The sequence below is a fragment of the Emys orbicularis genome, chromosome 4 (assembly GCF_028017835.1).
Source record: "Emys orbicularis isolate rEmyOrb1 chromosome 4, rEmyOrb1.hap1, whole genome shotgun sequence".
Lineage (NCBI taxonomy): Eukaryota > Metazoa > Chordata > Testudines > Emydidae > Emys > Emys orbicularis.
The window spans coordinates 72,979,795-73,004,696 of record NC_088686.1 but is presented as its reverse complement, the minus strand read 5'-3'; the positions used below and the strand labels follow the sequence as shown (position 1 = coordinate 73,004,696).

The 24,902-nt window shown below is 42.7% G+C and overlaps 1 protein-coding gene across 2 annotated transcripts in view; it reads left to right on the top strand.

The window, feature by feature from the left end:
- The window catches only part of GPHN (gephyrin), a 582,350-nt gene that overhangs the window by 381,923 nt on the left and 175,525 nt on the right, over positions 1-24,902 (top strand). For both annotated transcript variants that reach the window (XM_065404477.1, XM_065404478.1), the window contains 2 exons: positions 912-1,006; positions 16,245-16,311. In XM_065404477.1, coding sequence (XP_065260549.1) covers positions 912-1,006; positions 16,245-16,311 — 162 coding nt within the window. The remainder of the gene's footprint in view (positions 1-911; positions 1,007-16,244; positions 16,312-24,902) is intronic.

Here is a 24,902-nt window from a genome sequence, read left to right as displayed (position 1 = left end):
TATCAGGTATTGGCCAGTGCTAGATGTTAGAGACTAGAATAGATAAATCTAATCCTATATGACAAATATGAAGTGGCAGCAGAAAAGTATGCATGTCCCTTAAAAATAATTTCTCACCCATTTCCTTACATGCAAAAAATTGTGAAAATTTTGTGACTGTACTACCGTCCTCCTGATGCCTAATGCATATGGGCTTCCTGTGAACAAATGCCACTGGCTTGTTTGGAACCACCACTTTGCTGATGTAATTGATAGGGAAGGCTGCAGCTTTCTGCCATCCCCTGGCCATTATCATTTTCATTTTCACTATTTTTCCTGTCTGTCTGCTACATGGGCTTAATTTAGCAGGTTCTTTTCCCTGCTCCTGTTCAGATTGCTTTATACTTCCCCCTCCTATTCCCCTTAAAAAAGCCAACAGGAAAATTCACATGATGATAATGAGGGGGTATTTACAACTAGTCTTGCTTAGTTGCCAAATGCTATTTCATTCCTGATAGAGGAAGTTGTCATTATTCATGCAGTGGAATTTAATAGTCCCTGCAAACATGAAGGTCCCAGAGCACAAGGCTTTCAGTATTCTCACAATAATTTGTTACACTAAATCTAACAGTGATTTTGTATTTTCCATGTTATGTTTATTTTCTTTACGCAAGCAAGAAAATATTCTTTAGGGGATGAATTTCAGAATCCAGTCTTTGTCATGGGCATCTTACTATATCGCAAGAGGGGAAGACCTCAGGAAAGCTGACTGTCTCCGCTCTGAGTTTGTAACACTCACAGCTGAAACTTTCATGCTGATCACATTTAAGAAAAAAGGGGAATGTTCTTATACAAACTTTAGTTAGTTTCACATTTCTTTTCATTTCTTTTCGTTGTTTTCACTCAGTCTGCTGTTTAATCTTTGATTACAGGCCACTAAAGAAGTAATAGAGCGAGAGGCCCCAGGGATGGCCCTGGCAATGCTGATGGGATCACTTAATGTTACTCCTCTGGGCATGCTCTCTAGGTAAGAATGTTACCAACAAAATACAAAGTGAACTATTTCCCTAGAAATATTCAAGGTGGTGGAATGACTGCACAGAAAAGAACTGGTGCTTGGCACATATCTTAAGAATAGGGGGTCTCAACCCCAGATAGGTGGCCAAATTCCAACTCTGGTAGTTGCATTCTGCCTCCTTAAATTCCCCCTGCAGTTTCTGCTGGATAATGTATCCTCCTGTACATCCTGTCCCAAACTGTATTGTTAAACAGCTGCTTGATTCCAACCCAGTGCAGTTGCATTTCAGTGATGAGTGAAGTAATTCTTGTATATGTAGCTTGTAAAGCACCAAAGCACTTCCTTTAGTACAATAAATGTAAGAGTATTATTTTGATGATCCAGTATGTTCCAGCATAAGCAAAGAACATCTGTATGAAAATATAGAAAGTTAAAAGTGGCACTGTCAGATGTGCTTAGTTTTTAGTCATTTAACTATTAAATTTTGGAATTTACTATCTGATGCTTGATAATTTTTCTTTCCCCGTTGGTGTTTTCCTTCAAACAACAACTTCTTCCACAATCCTATGCATGTGTGCCCTAAAAGAAACATGGGTTTTCCCATTTATTCTCTTGAGGTTCTCAGTATCATGATTGATCTTTTTCTATAATGGCAGAGCGTTAGTAGTATCAACAAGTTTTTGTTAGGCTTTGTCTATACTGTAACTTCGTTGGTAAAACGTTTGTCATTCAGGGGTCTTAAAAAACACACACACACCTGAGTGACAGAAGTTTTACTGATGAAAGGCATTGGTGTGAACAGAAGCTGCTGCCACTCGTGGGGGGTGGAAGTTTTTTGTCGGTAGGAGAGCTTTCTCCTGCCAATAAACAGCAGCTACACTGCGCAGCTTTTAGCAGCACAGCTGTAGCAGCACAACCTTATTGCTAAAAGCTGTGTGGTGTAGACAAAGCCTTAGTTAACATGTGATTGCTGATTATATGTCTCTGAAACAGCAAAGCAAAAATATTTCAGGGTAACTCAGAAACAATGATTGCAATGGTTTTTATTTTATTTAATTCTCAATTACAGTGATGGATAAAACAAGTATTGTAATCATGAATAATAAAGGGATTTTAAAATCTGAGGATAATTCTTACTCAGATGCTTGCAATTGTGAGGGCCCAAGTGATTTGAGAGTTTCCATTTAAACCTTTGTCCCATTGTGGGTATCCGAAAAGTCAACACCATGTTAGCATCATTAGATTCTGTCCACTGCACCCAGTGTTTTCATTTCCATATCTGTTATATCTGCTGTTGTATATTGTTGGGAGAAAGAATTTTCTTTTTTTGGATACACACGGATTTCATCAGAGGAAGGGGATAATTTAGCTCCTTTGTTATCAGCTCTGACCAGTAAGGTGGGGATTACAGTGGGGCTGACTTTGCACAGCTTGTCAGGCTTTGGTGAGTCACGTGGACAACATGGCTAAAAGCAGGGATATAATGTTTAATATTGATCAGAGAGAATGCATCATGCTGTCCTTTCTCCTGTGTGCATGGAGTGGAAGAGGAGAAAATGTCCCTTAACTTCAGCCATTCCCAAGTGTTGTGAGGGAGAAGGGTGGAATGCCCCTTCCGTACTAACACATCCCTAGGTGTCTCAAATACAATTATTGTACTTCATTGTTTCAAAGAGAATACCAATTCTCTCTTGCTCCAGACAATTCCTCCTCAACCCCCCCCTTTCCCCCGCCCACCGCCCTCAATTCAAGCACTAAATACAGAAATTAGCAGACCAGCAGGAAATTGGCTGGGACATTGATCTTAAAGTCTTTCACATTATCTTGAGAAACAGAGATTTATTATACAGGCCTTTGAAATTAGACCTTTTCCAAAATATTAATAGAATGTCCATGCAGCTGGTACACTTCTTTACAACTACACCATAATAATCATACCTTACATTTATATAGCGTCGCAAAGGATCCTAAGTAGGAATCACTTTTTACATGCTACTTTTACATGCTACAATACTTACCTTTGGCTTGGTTGGTGATACTGGTTACAGGCACTGATGCCCCACGTCTGCCAAAAGACACACCAACCCTTTGAGGCAGCAAATGGCTTCTCTTAGCCCCTCTAGTTTCCAGCTAAATAAACTCCAGACCATGTAAACCATCAAGTGTCAGGAAAACCACGTGCTGCAGAAAATTGTATTAGTGAATCAGTAGGTCATTTTCTTATGTGTTAATGCTGCACAAATGCTCCAGCATTATGCTAGGAAGCACAAAGATGCTCACCATTTTTGTAAATAAAGAATTGCATGGCACTATTTTGTATAATAACAAACGTTTAACGTCATGTTCTGGCCAAGTCTAAATAATTCTCTCTCATTCCAACTGGCTATGGTATTATTTTTCATGTTCTCTTATAAACTGTAGTGTAATGGTTCCATGTACTGTTAATTGGCTACTGAATTCCACCCTAGACTTGGCTGCATTTAAGTACCATGTAAAAAGTGATTCCTACTTTGGGATCCTATATAAATGTAAGGTATGATTATTATGGTGTAGCTGTCTCATGGAAAAGAAGATCAGTAGAGTTTTAAGTCTTTTTTTCCATATCTATAAATGAGGAACATAGTAGATTGCCAAGCAGGAGCTCCATTGGGTAACTCACTGTTCCTGTGTGCTAATCTATCACTGTATCTTCCCATTTACAGGCTTGCCCGCAATGTGTTTAACTACCTATTTAAATAAACTATTGCCAGCTCTTGCAGTTTTATTGCAAGTCTTGCAATATTTGTTGTTTTCTGGAATCTCGTCCTCCTGAAATCATATGATTATGTCAGAATCTGAGCTTTCATTTTTAAAAATAAAAGTTTCTAAACTTCCTGGTTGCAGAGAAAAGCTTGGTAATGTGTACTCTAAAGGCTCAAAAGCCAGAAGGCAAATAAAAAAAAATATTATATTTTTAAGTCAGTCTCATGATTTTTTGGGGCCTGACTGAGGATTTTTGAAGTATTGGGGTTGGCAAAACTGTAATATGAATACATATCAGGAATAATTTATAAAGCTTCTCTGTACAAAGTATCTTGATCAGTGAAAGAACATAAACTAAGGCAGAATCTAAAAAGCGTGCAGTGGTTCACATTAATACAGAGAAGCTTTGAAATTGTGCACTGAATTTTACAAGCCCCTGGACTACTGTCAATATAAGAATTATACTCTTTATTTAAAAATATTTCTTTGAGTTACTTATGACGCATGGGATTATTAAGATGGATAATTTTAAATATCAAGGTTAGTTTTTACAATGTAATGTATTCTCTCTTTGACTCACCTTGGATTGTGAAACTAGACTGTTTAATTTCACTTTGGGTCTAGTAATTTTCACACTCTGATTCTCATCCACTAGCATGATTGGGTTTGGCTCTCCAGCACTGTGTAGGGAATGTTGAAATCCAAAAATAATTTTTTCATTAAAATGTTTTACACTGAGATCACATTACTTGCAGTCATATTAGGTTTTTCATACTGTTTCCCCCCTAAAACTCATCTGCAGTTTTCCTTTAATATTACTATACAGAAAAAAACAATATTAAAAGAACATAAAGGTTGCAAAATCAAGCACTCAGAAGTTAGAAGATGCCAGAATTAAGGTTGTGCATGCAACCTTAATTTGGCTCCCTTGTGTGTATGCATTATGATGATACAGTCATTAATTACATGATCACATACTATTTTTTCCAGCTGACCCAGCTTCATTCAGTGCACACAATGGAGGATGATCACCTAATGAACAACTTTTGTTTGTTTGTTTTTTCCTTACTCAGTATATGGCCCCAGGCCGTACTGCACGCTATTCAAACCCTGCTCTGAATACAAAATGATTAATTTCTTCATGGGCTTTTTAGGGGTGCTCATTGCTATTGTATCTGAGTTTTTCACAAATAATGAATTTATTTTCACAATACTTGTGAGATAAAGGGGTATTATTATCCTCATTTTACGGAGGGGAACTGAGGCATATTGAGATGAAGTTCAAAGGTATACACTAATTCTGGGTGCCCAATTTGAGATGCCTCTTGTCAGTTCCAGGGTTAACTGCACTCCTGGTCCCCTCTGTGATTTGCTCAAGGGCATCCCAGCCATCATCTCTCTGTGGGTCAGAACCCACGTCCCTCTCCCTCCAGGCCGAGGATTTAGTCTTGCAGTCCCCCTGCCATTTATTGTGCTCATCCCATTATGGATCTTGGGTAGCAAATAGAATACACCTGGAACAGATCTGTACAGACACATGCCTAGAACCCCGACCAGGTGTATTCTATTTGCTACCCAAGATCCATAAACCTGGAAATCCTGGACGCCCCATCATCTCAAGCATTGGCACCCTAACAGCAGGATTGTCTGGCTATGTGGACTCTCTCCTCAGGCCCTACGCTACCAGCACTCCCAGCTATCTTCAAGACACCACTGACTTCCTGAGGAAACTAGAATCCATCGGTGATCTTCCAGAAATCACCATCCTGGCCACTATGGATGTAGAAGCCCTCTACACCAACATTCCACACAAAGATGGACTACAAGCCATCAGGAATAGTATCCCCGATAATATCACGGCATACCTGGTGGCTGAACTTGGTGACTTTGTCCTCACCCACAACTATTTCACATTTGGGGACAATATATACCTTCAAGTCAGCAGCACTGCTATGAGTACCCGCATGGCCCCACAGTATGCCAACATTTTTATGGCTGACTTAGAACGCTTCCTTAGCTCTCGTCCCCTAACGCCCCTACTCTACTTGCGCTACATTGATGACATCTTCATCATCTGGACCCATGGAAAAGAAGCCCTCGAGGAATTCCACCATGATTTTAACAATTTCCATCCCACCATCAACCTCAGCCTAGACTAATCCACACAAGCAGTCCATTTCCTAGACACTACTGTGCTAATAAGCGATGGTCACATAAACACCACCCTATACCGGAAACCTACTGACCGCTATACTTACCTACATGCCTCCAGCTTCCATCCAGGACACACCACAAGATCCATTGTCTACAGCCAAGCTCTCAGATACAACCACATTTGCTCCAATCCCTCAGACAGAGATAAACACCTACAAGATCTCTATCAAGCATTCTTAAAACTACAGTACTCAGTACTGCTGAGTGAAAAAACAGATTAACAGAGCCAGAAGAGTACCCAGAAGTCACCTACTACAGGACAGGCCCAACAAAGAAAATAACAGAACACCACTAGCTGTCACCTTCAGCCCCCAACTAAAACCTCTCCAGCGCATCATCAAAGTTCTACAACCTATCCTGAAAGATGATCCCTCACTCTCACAGATCTTGGGAGACAGGCCAGTCCTTGCTTATAGACAGCCTCCCAACCTGAAGCAAATACTCACCAGCAACCGCACACCATACAACATAAACACTAACCCAGGAACCTATCCTTGCAACAAAGCCCGATGCCAACTCTGTCCACATATCTATTCAAGTGACACTATCATAGGACCTAATCACATCAGCCACGCCATCGGGGGCTTGTTCACCTGCACATCTACCAATGTGATATATGCCATCATGTGCCAGCAATGCCCCTCTGCCATATACATTGACCAAACTGGACAATCTCTACGCAAAAGAATAAATGGACACAAATCTGACATCAGGAATCATAACATTCAAAAACCAGTGGGAGAACACTTCAACCTCTCTAACCACTCAGTGACAGACTTGAAGGTGGCAATTTTGCAACAAAAAAACTTCAAAAACAGACTCCAAAGAGAGACTGCTGAACTTGAATTAATATGCAAATTAGATACAATTAACTTAGGTTTAAACAGAGACTGGGAATGGGTGGGTCATTTCACTAATTGAATCTATTTCCCCATGTTAAGTTATCCTCACACCTTCTATGGATCATCTCGATTATCACTTCAAAAGTTTTTTTTTCTCCTGCAGATGATAGCTCATCTCAATTGATTGGCCTCTTACAGTTGGCATGGCTACTTCCACCTTTTCATGTTCTCTGTATGTAAAAATATCTTCTTTCTGTGTGTTCCATTCTATGCATCTGAAGAAGTGGGCTGTAGCCCACGAAAGCTTATGCTCAAATAAATTTGTTAGTCTCTAAGGTGCCACAAGTACTCCTGTTCTTTTATCGAGACCCTGGTATTTCTCCAGTCCTTCAACTCTTCCAGCAGGGTTTTTCCATCTTAGTAACAGTCTTATGTTAATCTGCGGATCAACAGAGGGTCCCTAAGTCAATTCAGCCTCCACCTTTATACCAAAAACCCATTCTTCTTCGAGTGATTACACGTCTGTTCCACATTAAATGCATGCATACTTTGTGCACTGAAGCCATAGTAATGCCCATTGTGGCAGTGAATTCACTCTGATCCTCCTTGCACCCCCAGCCAAGGTTATAAAGAGGGAGTCACTTTCAGTTCTTCTCACCACCCATAGCTGGTAGTTGGAGCCTCACATGTGCTCTTGCTCACAGAGTTTTTACCTCTATCAAGAATTATTTTTCCAGTTGTGTATAGTTAGTTAGTTGTATATAATTGTTAGTTAGCTAGTAGTACTATTGTCCCACTTAGAATAATTTACTTAAAATTTGTCTTGGTTTCTGTTCTGAGCAGTAGCTTGGTACCAGGGCTTCAACATGCTGAAGTCACCCAGTTTTAAGCATTATTCCATCTTCAGAGTAACAATGCCTGTTAGCAGCCCTCATTCCTAGTTCTTAAAGTGTCTGGGAGAGAGAAAAGTCCCAGATGTGAGATCCTTCAAAAATAGGACTGAAAAATCTAGCGAGGTGAGGCTGTGGGACTTTCTTATAGAGTGTGCTTTGAGACCTGCCCCTGAACTTGGAAGGTTGGCACAGATAAAACTCCAGCTTGGCCATCGAGAGCTAAAAAGAGCTCCTCTTCCAGCAAGAAGGTCTCAGACCATTGTCAACCCTTATCAAAGCCTTCTCAGAATTGCTTGGGTACCAAAGATAGAGCTTGAGCCCTGGATTGAAGTTCCCTGGTACCATCAAATCTGGTACTGTCAACAAAACCACTGAGACTGATGTCATCTGCTGTTCTGGGCTGGGAATCTGCCTCCACCTCGGTACCACCACACATTGAGGGTCAGTAACCATTGTCAGTACCAACGATGCCAGAAGCATGTGTTGCAGCTAAAGATCTCCTGTGCTTGTCAGTGTCAGATTCTCCACTCTTCCAGATGTATGATATGAAGGTTTCCACACTGGTCCTACCCGTGAGACATACATTGCACTGGACACAATACGACCTTTGGTATAATTGGCCCTGGCAGTATTTACCTTGGCACCGTCAATGAAGAGATCACCAGTATCACCTCATTCAAGGCACATGGTACCTATTGGCTGCAAGCCTCCAGTCCCTCCATCAGTAGTGGCTCTCTGTCTCCTGCAATTCCCCTGGATACCATACCATCATGGCTGATGAATTATTCCTTCTTATCTTTGTAATCTAGAGGTTTAATCTTATGCCTCATCTTCAATGTATAGAAGGTCTCAAGTCTCTCACCCTCCTTCTTTGGGGACATCCTCTCAAACTTGCCATGAAAATGGGTACAAAACCAGGTCAAGAGAGAGAACTCAATGGAGTCAGCATAATTGGGCCCCATGCCGTATCCGTTCCTGCAGTGCCTTATTGGAATTCCTGGGGCATCCCTCCTGCCTTTAAGTCACTTCCCCCCAACCCTCTGAGATTCAGATCACTTTGTAGGGACACAGTTTTACCTCGTACCAATCCAATGGATATCATGCATCCTCCTCTCCTCCCCCTCCACCGTGCACCAGGCTCACCAGAACAACCCTCCCACACTGCTCGCGGCTGGGGCTGAGTGCCCGAGCTCTGCGTCACATGGCGGGGTCAGTTCTGAAGGCAGTGCTGCCCGCCAGCAGCAAATTTCTCCGGTGCTGCTGGTGGGCAGTGCTGCCTTCAGCTGACCCCCGAGCAGCAGCTGCCACTCTCCACTCTGCCTTGCAGCGGGGCCAAACACCCAGTTTTGGCGAAAAAGTAGGAACGGCTGGGGCAGAGCTGAAAAAGGGGACTTCTCCTGGCCAAAACGGGACGTATGGTCACCCTAAACCGGGGCCACATAAAATCAACATCCAAACACAGGGACACTAAAAAACTTGATTTAGTTGGGGGAAAGGTGTATCCAACATCTGGGTTACAATTTTGTATAGGTAATCACCAAGTATTATTGGCTAGGTACATACACAGTCCCAGTCTCCACTACTCAGACTTCTCATCCCAGTCCCAGTCTCTTTGCCCAAGCAGTCACAGTTCTCCCCACTCTGATTTGTTTGTTCCCATTCTCCTTCTCCAGCTAGTCTCAGACCTCCATGGCTCTCATATGATTTGTCTCTCCCTTCCCTACAGCTTCCAATCAATCCTCAGTACTGCTGTTTCTTCTCACCCACGCATCCACCCCGGCTTCACCACTAGATTCTAGTCCCAGTATCAGGACATCCCCTCCTCAGTGTGTCTCCTTTTTTGCAACAATTTGCTATCCTCTTCATGCAGCTGAAGATAGCCTGTAGCCCAGTGCATATCTTTCAAGTGTGCCTCATTGAGGGATATCATTCATTTATCCCCAAAACGACCAAGAATCCATAGAAATTTGGTATGCTTCAGAGTTGCCAACTATCAAAGTATTTTTGTGGTCCTGCAATTTTGGAGCACTTTTATTTGCATTGCATGGTCTCACTGGAAGTTATGGGCAGCTCAGGACTTCAGGCTGAGCTGGAATTGATGTCCAGATCTGGCTTCACCGGCTAGAAGCCACACTTGGCAACCTAAACTTTAAGCTTTGGGCTGCTGTTCCATTTGTCACCAATAGAGGCCACTGCAGTTCTTGCTGCCTGCTGCTTTAGTCTGTTTTTGAACTTGTGAGGTTGGCAGTGTTGGTCATCTCACTTTTATTGTTGAAATTATTTAGATCAGAATTCAAGAATCATGAAATTGAGGTTGTAGAAAGAGTTATGTGCACGAAAGGAATGAGTCCACAACAATTTAAATTTCCTGCGTGATGTGGAGTTTTGTTATACATTGTATCCCACCTAGGCCTTGCCAGGTGGAGATGTACGGCTTATTGTTTGGAAGCCCTCTAAAATCTACTGCTGTGGCATGCAAAGCCAGACACAGTATTTATTAAATTAAGCTCTTCATATTTGTAGTGTAGTGCTAGGATACCTGGAAATCTTCTTTCCTAATAGTGAGGATAGATACTGCATAGAAGATAAATACAGAGAATTCTGTTGTAAAGATCCAGCTTTAACCAAAATGTAGCGGTTGCTGCTGCATCAACTTTCTTTCTTTCTTTCTTACTTTCTTTCTTTCTTGACACTCAGTGAGTATATTGAAACAAAAACTTCTGGCTCCACACACGGCATGAAATTTAAATAGTTGCATAAACTAGCAGTAATATGATTGAACTGTCCAATTTGCATATTTTTCACATGTGCACTTTCCAAACCACATGCAAGGGCATGTCCCCTGCAGAGCAGCGTAAATCACAGTTTTTTCACCTGCATCAGTTCAAACTCTGCCTCTCCCCCACCCCTCCGTGCCTCATGGGTCTGTTCACCCTTGAGGATCTGCAGTAGGGTTCCCTTCTCCCCCTTCCAGGCTGGAGAGGCATCTCCAAGGGCTCTTCTGCCCTCTCTGCCCCTTCCCAGGCTGGGTGCTGCAGGGGCACTGTCCTGGCCCAATTGGTTGTAGGAGGGAGTGGGGAGAGGAGGGAACAGAGTCTCTCTGAGCTTCAGGGCTCTTTAGCTCCCTCATCCCCTCACTCCTCCTGTGAAAATGGCTTTGGGCTGCTCAGGGGGAGGAAGGGGAGGGAAGGAGGAATGGCGAGGGAAGAGAGAGAGAACACACTCTTCCTGTAGCTGTTCTGATTGGGTGTTCTGCCCCAGAGATGAGCAAGTGGCACAGACAACCAATCAGAGGATTCATATTCTCTAGAGCATTGGTTCTCAATCTGTTTACCAATGTGGGCCATATATGCAGCTCTCTATGTGTTATGTGAGCTTCATCCACATCATATATATCTATCTATCTATCAGCTGTGTGGTGGTTGGGCTGCAGGTTGAGAACCACTGCTCAAGGAGGGCTGGATTTTCTCACTCATTGTAAGACTGGCTCCACCTCCACCCAGAATGCTGTCATTCATGAAAAAATGCAAGAGTTGACAATGTTGTAATTTTACATGCACAATGTAATCTTCATTTTTCATGCCAAGCCATTTCCTGTGACAGACTAGGAAGGGAAAAGGGACGAGGAAGGAAATATTGTCATCTCTTGTTAAACATGCAATTCACGTTGTCAAGTGGACAAATTGCCACTTGAATCTTTGCAAGATATCTAGTAACCTTAAGCTGTTACTCAGTTCCCTTGGAAGAGATTTCTAAACTGAGCAGTATTGCACCTGAAATATGCTAATACATGAGGCAGTACAGAGACTGTTAGACAAAACACATTTGAACTGCACAGCAAGCCTTGTGTTCTCTGTGGGTCAAGTTAGCAATGACATGAAAGGCTCATTCCGAGGCTCTGAAAAGCTACTGTGCCCTTTAATGCTGAACATTTTGACACCTGTCACTAGGAAATTTGTAACCCTGCCAGAAAAATGCAGTACAGCCTCTAAGTGCTATTAAGACAGTGAATTATTTGTATAGGGAGAAAGCCAGGGAAATTCCCTCCCTCATAAATCAGCTATGGTCCTTGGCTCTAAATGTTCAGTAACATCCCAGCAAGAAATATATTTTCCCCTTCCTCCTCTCGTTTTCTGTGACTTACCTTTTCATTTGCTAAAAATTTGTGACACCTTATTTTTCCCAGACTGATGCTTAAACCTAGGTGTGTGAGTTCGGTTTTTGCTCCCTCCCACCACACCCTAGGATTTTCACTAAAAACTTGTTCAGTTTGCTGTATAAAATTGGGAGGTACTCTTATGACTCCATTGCAACATCTAATAATTGTATTTTTTTTTTAAACGTTTTACTAAAAAGAAGAGCAGGCAAATTCCTCCCTATGGCACAGATTCAAGAAAGCATCCCTATTCAGAACAACACGTAAGAGCTGTCCTGACTCAGGGCCTACTGCAATGGTTCTTAATGACAGGAACAATTAAAACTACTCACATATTGGTTCACTATGTGCTTCCATTTTGCGGATAGTATCAGGGGGTAGCCGTGTTAGTCTGTATCCACAAAAACAACAAGGAGTCCAGTGGCACCTTAAAGACTAACAGATTTATTTGGGCATAAGCTTTCGTGGCTAAAAAACCACTTCTTCAGATGCAACTGAAGAAGTGTTTTTTTACCCACGAAAACTTATGGCCAAATAAATCTGTTAGGCTTTAATGTGCCACTGGACTCCTGGTGCATTTACAGTGTGCAGTTTTCACGGTGGCTTCACTTTTGCCCTTTAGCTACCACTCTAACATTTTAGACAACTAAATTGTAAAAGCAAACATCATATGTCCAATCTTTTTAATGAAGAATGTTCAGAGCTGGGTAAGTGCTGCAATCAGGCAGTCAATACAATTCACCTACTTTTTTTACATGAGTTGGCTTTTGCTATTTTCATGCCCCTTTTGCCTTTGTTTTCTGCAGACATTCCTGCAAAACAGTTTTACTAGTATGCATGTCTGTAGGAAGTGAATTTTAGGTTCACATGCTTGAGTACTCACTTAGATTTACTTTTTGAAAGCATTTATACCAAGATTCAATCTTTCAGTCAGAGAAGAGAAACAATACTATATGGCTTATGTGGCCAATCACAACCCGGCTGTGTAGCTGAAAATTTAAGATGTTGCATATCAAGCCATAGAATAAATGTAATTTTTAAACAACGTAATCTAAAATTATGAGAAATTTCCAATCTCTTCTCAAATATTTAATAAATAGAAAAAAGCAAAACTTGTGGCATAAATTCTTTGCAAATTATTAATTCACTTGCAACAAAGCAGGACCTACAAAGTCTAGCAAAATTATGTAGGAACTTCTGCAAAGAATCCTCATGTAACAAAGCGTGCTGTCAGGAGCTGACTCAGCACCCTGTCACTCAGCTCCCCACCAGTTTATATTATTTGAGCACTGATTGAAAGACAGGTGGTTGGCAGAGGTGACCAATTACATGAGAAAAGAACAGGAGTACTTGTGGCACCTTAGAGACTAACAAATTTATTTGAGCATAAGCTTTGGTGAGCTACAGCCCACTTCATCAGATGCATAGAATGGAACATATAGTAAGAAGATATATATACATACAGAGAACATGAAAAAGTGAAAGTAGCCATACCAACTGTAAAAGGCTAATTAATTAAGATGAGCTATTATCAGCAGGAGAAAAAAACTTTTGTAGTGATAATCAAGATGGCCCATTTTAGATAGTTGACAAGAAGGTGTGAGGATACTTAACACGGTGAAATAGATTCAATATGACCCAGCCACTCGTCTCTGTAGCCCACCAAAGCTTATGCTCAAATAAATTTGTTAGTCTCTAAGGTGCCACAAGTACTCCTGTTCTTTTTGAGTATACAGACTAACACGGCTGCTACTCTGAAACCAATTAAATGAGAGAAGATACAGCTGAGAGGCTAGTTGGATGGAAATATCCAGCAGCTAGGACTAAATAAGTAAACAGGAAGGAAGTGCTGGGAGGAGAGGAAGACAAAAGTAAACAGGACTGGCTGCTGCTACTGTACCCTTCCTCAGAAGCTAGTTGGGAAGCTGGCAATGATTGTAAATGTAATATATAATAAAGCACAGTGGTGGTTAAGAATACCTGGAGCAGCTGTAGTCAGTGACTGAGGTTGGAAAGGACTCTCAGGATATCTCATGGCACCTTATTATATTGAAATGAAGTCATGAGGAAAATATGCATCTGTTCGTATCTGATGGGATTCTCTAATGCATAAATAAGGACAAATTGTGCCACAAATACGTAACATCACTGCATCTAAATTGCTAGTAGACTGATTTGCACTATGTTGGGGTTGCCTGGTGAAGGGCAGGTACCTTCCTGGACTTGCAACTTTTCTCCCTCTTCTCTTGGTTTTGACTAAATGTTCTTTAGCTGAGTTCTGGGAAAAAACCTCTCCTGATAACGCTTCATGGTCCCATAGGTTGTAGTGCACTCTGGTGATGCTAATAGACTTTGGATTGGGCTACAGATGTACATCTGGGGCATCATTTGTGGCAACGCTCACGATGTTTCTTTACTTTCAGTGTCAAGGAAAACTCCATCCTGTGATGTATTCACTGTCTCCACTCATAGATACCTGTGGGTAAAATTTTGAATTTAGGGGCTGATCCTGTAAATATGTACAAACATGAGTGACTACTCATGTGCGTAGTTCCCTTGCTCTGCTGATAATGTCATCGTTGACCACCAACTTACCTACTGCCCCAAACACCTTATCACTTTCTTCCATGACACCACTTACACATGGAACATCCTTTCTGAGCTGATCCTTAAGGCCACTACCCTCCTTTTTCAAATACCTCTCAGAACCCACTTTTGACATAAATGCCTACAAATGTTTACCTGTAAATGATAGGGTTTGGGGCAGTTAGGAATATCTAATGAATAGATATAGATATAATGCAGGATATGTTTTTTAAAAAGGAATTGTACATTGTATATAATTACCTGTATATATTTTGATGTATTCATCTCTTCTTCCCTTTATATATCACTTGTTTTCTTAGGGGTAGGTATTCTGCCTACTTCTTTCTGCAAAGAGGTACACTACAGGGCCTCAATCCTGACTTCGGGCATCTAGAGGTATGTGTACACTGCATTGTAAACCCAGGCTTAGACTCAGTTTTGAGCCCAACTCCCCCTACTGTCCACACACGATCTGTCTGGCTTGGGTCAGCAAGCACTCAGGACCCTGGTCCCAGAACCCACCTGGGGGTTGGATCCTGAGTACTGCTGAGACTCACATCCGAGCCCTGTCATTTTGCAGTGTGGACACAACTCAAGCCACAGATCCAAGTCAGAAGGTCTGCATAGTGCAATATGGATGCATTAGCACAGTTGTGAGACCCAGGTCCAGCAATTGTAAACCCAGGTTTTTTCAAGCATGGGCTTGGAAACACCAAGTCCACAAGCACTGGTCCCACAGACCCAGGATTACAATGCAGTGTAGACATACCCAATGTGGTATTGAAATATAAAAGTAATATTTATTATATATACCGTATTTTATATTGTATGGTAGAGACGTTGTCTGAGTAAAGGATTGAGAGCCTGATCAGGGCTGATTCCGAGGTCCTGAAACCAACTTCTGCTTTGTCTTTTTGCAAATCACTTATCTCTTTTCCTTTCCCCCCCAATCTTTAAAATGGAGGTGTAGTCTGGGGTGCCAAAGGAATAAATGGTTAAAGTTGTGAAGCTCTTCGAAAATGTTAAGTCATCTACATAACTGCTTAGCAATAGTAGTAGTATTCATTTTTTATCTTCCATGCTGATGAGATAGGCTCTAATCTCAAATTCTCTGCTGCAAATCATCACTTCATCTTGGCTTTTTCACTGCTGAATGTGCCTCTTGGGGAGTGCAAAGCAGACTCATGGGGAGAATAAGATTTGAAAATTGCCCTTTAGGTTTGAAATGAATATGATACCATTCTGTCCAGGTTGCTGTACTAACAGTCCTCCTGATTAAATTTTTATATATGAGAATTATTATTATTTCCCTTTGTTCTTTTCTTATACTGCAATTAAAAAACATAAAATAGAACAAATGGAACTTGGAGTGACCTATTGTTATTTTTAGCTCCTAGTCAAAATAATTTTCTGAAACCATTACTCAAGTTGTACACAAACCAAAGAATTTGAGCAAATAGCAAATAGGCCAGATCCTTATTTGATGGAGCTAAACAATGAAGTTAATGGCGCTAAACAGATTTACGCCAACTGGGGCTCTGGCCCAATCAATATCTTTATATTACACTTGATCAAATGTGGAAATCTGATTGTCTGCCTTACCTGATGCTGCTTCTGGTCCTGTTTCTTCTGAGCACATCTCACCCCCTGTCCTAATTCAACCCTTGATTAGAATGTGACCACGAGGCATTTTGAGAGCAGGCAAACTGAACTGGCAGGCAGTGGTGACTAGTTATAATTGCCCTTTCATGATGGGGTTTTCCCATGAAAGATGGCACTTGCATACATTTCACCCTGTTTCTCTTTCTTTTCAGACCTGTATGTGGAATCAGAGGAAAAACTCTCATAATTAACCTGCCAGGCAGCAAGAAAGGGTCACAGGTAAGAAGTGTTTATATTGAGTCTACCTTTAGAGCTTGCTGCCATCCTATAAGAAGGACTTCACATTGCTTGACATGGCAGAAAATTAGCTGCACAACCAATTTTATAAAAATCCATGTGTATATGTGTTAATATAGCCAAAAACAGGATCAAGTGCATTGCTCTCTGCAGCCACAAGACTCTACATTCTGATTCTCAGGGAGAAATAAGAGATCCAGCTCAGTCTTGTGTACGAGGAATTCATTTCTTTCTTACTACCAATTTTGGTCAGGAAAGGGGAAAAAAAGGTGTAGGGCAACAGTTTTTAAACTGTTATGAAGATATATATATTCCAAACAATCTCTTCTTTCGTTATTGAATTTCAGAGTTATTACAACTGAAAGAATTTTAAAACTCAAAGTTATTTTTCACCCTTCATGTACTTTGTTTTCTTTTTGCCTTTCACTCAGCTTGGACAGTGAAACTAGCTGGTCAGTTTTCTATTTCAAGTTGTTTTCATTTCCTGATTCTAATACACTACCCCAATTATGTTATATTTTAGAGTTTCCATCACAGCTGTGAAAGAGTCACATCAAAATGAGAATTTTACCCCATATTTATTATTGTTTAAGCAAAAATAAAAAATGAATATTAATAAGCTTGAAGAAGTTTTGACAATTTATAGGTGGTAATCCCAAAGAGACAACATTATTTCAACACATTATATTGCCCCTTTTTTAGATTCTAGAGATTGATGTCCCATGTGTTAAACTATGGGGGAGACAGAGTGGCATTGTTTTTTTGATAATTTTTATTTACTATTTCCAGTAGACCCACAATGTCATAGGTGTTATCCAAACAAAAAGAAGGCACAATCTCTGCCCTGAGTTACTCACAATGTAAAGATAGGAAAATAAATAGACAAAGGATGATGAAAAGGGGTACAACATATTGAGAAATAGTTATTTTAACACATACATGAAATATGTGCAAGGGATAAAGAACAAGATCTTCTGAAAAATAAAGGAAAAAATATGTAGTACAATTTCATAAAGGAGGTGTTTTTGTAACCTAATGTGCTTTCTTTGTCTTTCTCTTCCCCCCCTCAATTAATGTAGTTTAAGAAGTCAAGATCTCTTAGATTTCAGCAAAGGTTATTAAGACCCATGATAGAGAGGTATACTTCCGGGATGTAGGAACCTCAAGAACTGAATTGAATGAGTTTGTTACAGAGGTATCAAATGAGGATTTACTTTTTCTCATGAATTGTTACTTCCCTTTTAATTTCATTAAAATAACCTTACTAAATATCACTGGAAGGTAAAAAGAGGGTGTGTGGATGTTAACATTCAGAGCTGGAAAACATGCAAGACTGCAATTTCCCTAATAACGGGAGAAGTTAAAATGCCATCATGGTCAAAAAAGTAAACGTGTAAAAATCATTCCTTCTTACTCTGTATATGTTTCCTTCATATTTTATGATTCACAACTGCCAACTTCTTGTGCAAGGAAGTGTTTATTCCTCTTAGCTCTGTAGCACAGCTACAGGAGAGGACCCTGGAGTCTATTTTAATAAATTAACCTGGAATTTAGTTAATAAATCATTTAAGCGCTGACAATGTACTTAGCTCTGACCAGGACACCAATATAAAGAGCTGTAAATTTAAGTTTCACTATCAACAGAATGAGCAGCTAAATTCCAATGTAGAATCTTTATTACTGGTAATGATATGAGACAGAAAAAGTACCCAGCTGGATTTTTAGATCCTGTTGTTTATTTTATATCCCTGACAATTAGACAAAATCATTTTTTTACTTTTAAACTCTGCATATTTATCATGGAAGAAGAATAAATCATGAAGAGAAAATAAATAGCAGACCTCCCATGGTATTTTATATTCACTTTTCTGACTATACTGATTGTTACTTTTTGGTAGATAAATGAAAAGAAGTGTGATGTTTCAAAAGATAATTTTTAAAAGAGATTAAACTGTTAGTGCAATAAAATGGCTCTAGTCATCTTTTAAGAGGAGCAATTTGTTTGGTAAACTAGATTGTACCACGGTTGCCAAACCTCCAGGATTGTTCTGGAGTTTCTAGAAATTAAAGATTATGTCATGATGAAACCCCCAGGAATATGTCCAACCAAAACCGGCAACCCTATGTTTGCTTTAGCAATATAGTGGGGGAAGAAACAAACACTTGTACCCACAAGAAGCTGTACTTTACCCAGTACTTCTGTGCTGTGGTTGTGAACACTCTAAGTAATGGTTGGCACACTGAATATTCCACTTCGCTTTAGAGAGCAACCAATGTGTTTGATTGAATGCCAAAACCCAGCACATTCTTCTCTGCAGTGATGGTGTATAAGGTCTGGGAGCAAAAGGAAAGATATCAGTGGTGCTGGGATGTTCTGTTCAGAAAACTTTTGTACAGTGTGCCTCACAATCAGGGCCGGCTCTGGCTTTTTTGCCGCCCCAGGCAAAAAAGCCTCCTGCCGCCCCCCCCGGCAGGGGAGGGCGGCGAGCCCCGCCGGGGCTCCGCTCTCCCCGGGGGCCAGAGCGCCGGGGGGAGGGCGGCGAGCCCCGCCGGGGAGAGCGGAGCCCCGGGGGCCAGAGCGCCGGGGGGAGGGCGGCGAGCCCCGCCGGGGAGAGCGGAGCCCCGGCGACCAGAGCGCCGGGGGGAGGGCGGCGAGCCCGGCCGGGGCTCCGCTCTCCGCGGCGGCCAGAGGCTGCGCCGGGGGGAGGGCGGAGAGCCCCGCCGGGGCTCCGCTCTCCCCGGCGCCCAGAGGCTGCGCCGGGAGGAGGGCGGCGAGCCCCGCCGGGGCTCCGCTCTCCCCGGCGGCCAGAGGCAGCGCCGGGGGGAGGGCGGCGAGCCCGGCCGGGACTCCGCTCTCCCTGGCGGCCAGAGGCAGCGCCGGGGGAAGGGCGGCGAGCCCGCCGCGGCTCCGCTCTCCCCGGCGGCAAGCCCAGTCGCGGCCCCGCTCTCGGGCCGGAGCGCCACGCCGCCCCCCTCCAGGTGCCGCCCCAAGCACCAGCTTGGTGGGCTGGTGCCTGGAGCCGGCCCTGCTCACAATCAAGATTTGTGGGAGATTTCTCCTACTTTTTGCCTGCCCCATTCCTTTATTTAATATGGCCTCAACAAAAGAAAGAGATATAATCTTTTATAACCTTTATGTTGAAATGTTCTCAGTTAGCATTAAGTTGTTAAAGATAAGGATGCAATAAAATCCATCTTAGTTTTCAGGTTCGAGCCTCTAGGTTGGTTGCAGAAAATGTATTTAGTAGAGGACCATGCAGTGACACTTCGAATGATACAACCAAAATATTAAAAAGAAATGATTAGTTAAGCAAACAGTCATGCAATTGCCACTGTACAACAATTACACATGCGCCCAAAGATTAAATATTGTATTGATGGATGATCAATCCACTGACACCAAATGAAGTATAGCCATATAATCTTAGAACCTAATGGTAACTTTTTGATATTAATTGGAGCTCACTGGCAATTTAGCAAAACTACTCCTTTTATAAGCTATTATAAAATTAATTAACATAAAACTGATCTTTCCATAATTGTATTTCGACCACCTTCTTATTGGCTCTTTACATTACACATTATTTCAATTAACATCTGCACCAAAGTCCTTCCCATACTATCAATATAGATAGCATTTTAATAAACATTCACAATTCTCAAAAACACTCATTAAAACTTTGCTTTAAACCAGTTATAGCCTAAACGTAATGAGCAAAATAACCCTGGGTCATGTTCTTGCTAACTCTTACTTTCCCATTATATTCTGTGTCCAACTTATCTTTAACTTTCTCACACTAGCAAATTCAATTTTCCATACTCCTCTACACTTAGGCTAACTTAGGCCCAAAATCTAATTTCAACTTATTTCTTAATTTAAACCATTGTATCAGCTACAGAAGGACAGATCACCCTGGGGTACACACTCGGTGTAAATTGTCATAGGCCCACTGATGTCATTGGGCCTATGACAATTTACACTAGCAGAGATTCTGCCCCCTAGTGTTTTTAATGTTTGCTAGTAAAAGTTTTGAATACTACAAATAATGTGGGATTTAGAACTCTCTTTTGGAACCTATTTGTCAATACTTAAACCAAACAGGGTTTTGTTTGGTTGTTTGCTTGCTTCGTTTTCCCCAAAACAGCCTGTTTACTTTTCTAATGTGTTAGTAATTCTTTGTGTACTTCCTCAAAGATTCACTGCTTTTCATTTTCAGTCAGATTACAACTTCCTGTCCTTGTCCACCACTTATATCATGTTTCACTTTTTGAGGTTTGGAGTTTATTTAAATAAAGAGAGTTGTGTGCTTTGGTATTTCCAAGGCTGTTTTTCAAAAAATAGTAGTTTTGGAGAAACGGTAACAAGAGTTTTGCACTTAAAGATTATTTTTAGTATATATGTTTAATGTAGTGTATCTGTATTCTCACCTAACTTACAGCACTTACATTGAGTACAGAATTAATTTTCAAAGAATTTAGAAGTAAACCTGTTAATTACCTTGAATTGTAATTCAAATGCATCATTTGAGACTTTTTAATCTTTCTGGCAAATTGATTCATGTGTACAGTCTAGCATCATCTAAAGGATAGGCTACTTTTTATTTTGTTAATGTGATCATTTTTTATTTCCTGGCAATATTTATTATAACCATTTTTCCTGGCAACTATTTGTTGTTGAATGGATGCTTCAGATTTGGAGATTTCATTTTAAAAAGATTTGCTTCTGCATTTCTGGTTACAAAGAAAACTCGGAAAATGAGCACCAAATATAACAAATGCAGTGTTGTCTTTTCCCCTCCCTACCCTGCTCCTATGCCCTCCTGCCACATGGCTGCTCTCCTCTGTGGCCACCCCATCACACTGCCAATCAAATACATACCCACACCCACCCATTCTTGTCAAGTTACACAAAGTACTAGTGTGACAAAGTGGGAGTTTTCTGTAATATTTTTATGAATCCCATGTGTTCCCCTATATGCTGCTTCAAACCCTGTACCTCCTGTGGCAAGCCAATGCCGGTGAGCGACCCACATTCCAGCTGTCTGAAGTGTCTGGTGGAAGCTCACGTACGAGAGCATTGCCAGGTCTGCCACCAGTTCAAGCCTCGTATGAAGAAGGACAGGGAAGCTAGGCCAAGATCCATCCTGATGGAAGCCGCACTCACACTGGCGTCGGAGCCAAGCTGGTCAGACTCGGCACCAAGTACCTCGCCATCAGTGCGGAGTGCTCCTCTGGTGGTACATGTCTCTCAGCACTGTTCCCCTTTATTAGTGCTGAGGAAGAAGCACAAAAAGCTACGGTCCAAGAGGGGATGTTCCCCGATCTGAGAAAGGACAAACACAGGGAGTGCAGCGGTGTGTGACTTGCATAAGGCCACTCCTTTGCCTCCGCCCTGCAAGCAGCACCATCAACTCTTCCATGCTCACGGTTGCTGTTGAGTCTGGTGCAGGACCAACCACTGACACTGGGGGGATATCGTAGCACAAGCGGGTTCATGGTGCTGTCCGTCCCAGGGGCATTCGCCGCAGCCAGGAACCTGATGGCAGTCTCGGTTCCGCCGACCCCTGTGGAACAAGATCCGGCACTGGTGAGGATATCAAGCAGAAGGGGGCATGGTGCCCCAAGCTCCTATCCAGCGCCGGGTCCTTTGGTACTGACCAGAAGGAAACAGACTCTGCTGATGTCGGCAAAGGCTTCCCTGCTCTGGCACCGTTCCCCAGACCCTCGGCATCGGTCGGTGGAAGAAAGGGGTACCTCCATCCATGATCTCCGCAAGCCGACTTGTCATCAGAGTTGGAGGTGGAGCCATGCACCCAGCCAAGGGGCCGATACCAGTACCTGGCCTATGTTCCGTTGGATCCCCGTGGAAGTGCCCCTCCAAGTGCTTGGTCCAGAGGGCAGTGGCCTGTGCAGAGCCAATGGCCTTTTGGGAATCCGTGGTGTTTTCCCCCAGTACTGGGACATCCTCCAGCTGTTCATACTCAGTGGGGTCCAAGAGAAGGGCCCTTCCACTGCACTGTCTGGCACCCTACCCGGACTCCAGTACTAAACACGGTACCGATACTCAGGATTTGGGGTTACATGTTATGGTTGGTGCAGAAGAAAAGGAGGAAGCTCCCCTGCTGGTTCAGGCTTCCTCCTCCTTCCCAGACAAAGCTCTGCTGGAGTTGAGTGGCTCGGCGCCTCAGGATGACTTTAAAGCTCACCAGGAGCTACTGAAAAGGATGGCTTCTAACCTACAGCTGGAAGTGGAGGTGCTTTAAAAATCCTCCCACAGCCTGATTGATATCTTGGCCGTGGCAGCCCTCTCAAAGGTGGCCTACCCCTCAACCAGGCTATTATGGGTCCAGTTAGATCCCTATGGCAGATTCTGTCCTCCCTGCCCCCCCCCCCCTTCAAAAAGAGCAGAGAAAAAGTACTTTGTCCTCCACAAAGGGTATGAATACCTTTATTCCCATCCCCCTCCTGGGTTTCTTGTGGTCGCAGCAACCCACAAAAGAGACAGGCAAGGGCTGCAGGGTGTGACCCCCAAGGTCATGGACTCAAAGAAGCTGGACCTATTTGGCAGAAAAATTTATTCTACTGGAGGATTACAGCTCCACATCTCCAACCAGCAGGCCTCGCATGAGCAGTATGACTATAACATCTGAGACCTCGTGTCTATATTCAAGGACTCGCTGCTCTCAGAAGTCCAGACAGTAATTCTCCACTCAGGTGGAGGTAGGACAGACTATAGCCAGGGCCTCCGTCCAGTCTGCCCTGGATGCAGCTGACACAGCTGCTAGAACTATGGCATTGGCAGTAATCATGTGAAGGTGCTCTTGGCTCCAATCTTCGGGCCTACCACCAGAGGTTCAGCAGTCCATTCAGAGCCTTCCATTTGAGGGAACATCTCTCTTCTCAGAACAGATGGACACAAAATTCCATGGCCTGAAGGATTCCAGGGCCACTCTCAAGTCCCTGGGCCTCTATGCCCCGGTACCTTTGAGGAAGTACTTCAGACCTCAATAACCGGTCTACTTCTCGGCTCCGGCACTGCGCCAAGACCCGTTTAAGAAACAAAGCTGGGGTTATAAGCACAGGCAGCCGCCCTCTTCTTCATCATCCTCACTACTGCCCCAAGCAGAACTTTTGAAGGGGCACCCAAGAGCGTTATATCAGTTCCCATACCGGATCTTGCCCCCTTTTTGTTTTCAGACTGACTCTCCTACTTCAGCTTTGTGGTTCCTCATCACCTTGGAACGTTGGGTGCTGAGTATGCAACTCGTTTGGACCCATGAGGCATTGGAAACCATTCACAAAACACCCCGTGCTAGATGGCAGCAAGGTGCACAGTGGGAAACTACCCACGATGCATTGCTCTCTGCATCAATGCAAGTGCTGCTACTGTGGATGCGCACCGGCACCACAAGGAGCATAGTGTGGACATGCAGCAGCAGTTTAATTACTGTAGTGGCTGTACATCAATGTAACTTAAGTCGATTTAATTTTGTAGTGTAGTCAGAGCCGAAGAGACATGGGTATGGATGTCATCTAGCTGTCTGGCCCTTAGTCACCATATCAATGGAATATTTGAGAAGACAATATCAGAACATTGACACCTAGCAACCAGTGATCCAAAGGGATATAGATTTCCCCACTTCTCAGCAGGGAAGTTGAGCAACATTCCCCAGCTTGAAAACAAAGGGCTAGGAGGTGCGAGGCAGGCAATAAGAGTTGGCTGCTGGAAAGAGTCAGGGTTCTCACCTGGAGTTTGACCAAGGAGGTCAGACTAAGGGCAGGTCTATACTACAGATTCACATCAGCACAGCTGCATTGGTGCATTTGTGCCACTGTAGTGCATCTGGTGAAGATGCTCTAAGCTGACAGGAGTGAGCTCTCCATCAGCTTAATAACTCCACCACCGTGAGAGGCAGTAGCTGTGTCAGCAGGAGAAGCTCTCCTGCTGACATAGCACTGTCTACACGGGCAATTAAGGTCGGTATAACTACGTCACTCAGGAATGTGAATTTTTCACACTCTTGAACAATGTAGTTATACTGAAGTAAGTAAGTAAGTAGTGTAGACCAAGCCTCAGGGCTTGTCTACATCGACAGGCAGTGATCGATCCAGCGGGGGTCGATTTATCACGTCTAGTCTAGATGCGATAAATTGACCGCCGAGCACTCTCCTGTCAACTCCGGTACTCCACCAGGGTGAGAGGCGCAGACAGAGTCGATGGGACAGCGTCAGCCGTCGACTTACCGCAGTGAAGACACCACGTTAAGTAGATCTAAGTACATTGACTTCAGCTAATTATTCACGTAGCTGAAGTTGCATAACTTAGATTGATTCCCCTCTCTCCCCCCCCCCCCCCCAGTGTAGACCAGGCCGCAGACACACACACAGCTTGAATAATGGGGTTCAATACAGCTTTGCTGGGCTAACCAGAATGGTCTATGCTTTAACCTTCAGTTCTCTGTGCTAACCTAAAGACTTACTATGCTGTGTTCCAGTTGACTAACAAACCCTACTGTTTTGACAAAGCTCTTTGAGTGTCACTGCAAATGCTTGCTGAGGTGCATTAATCCTCG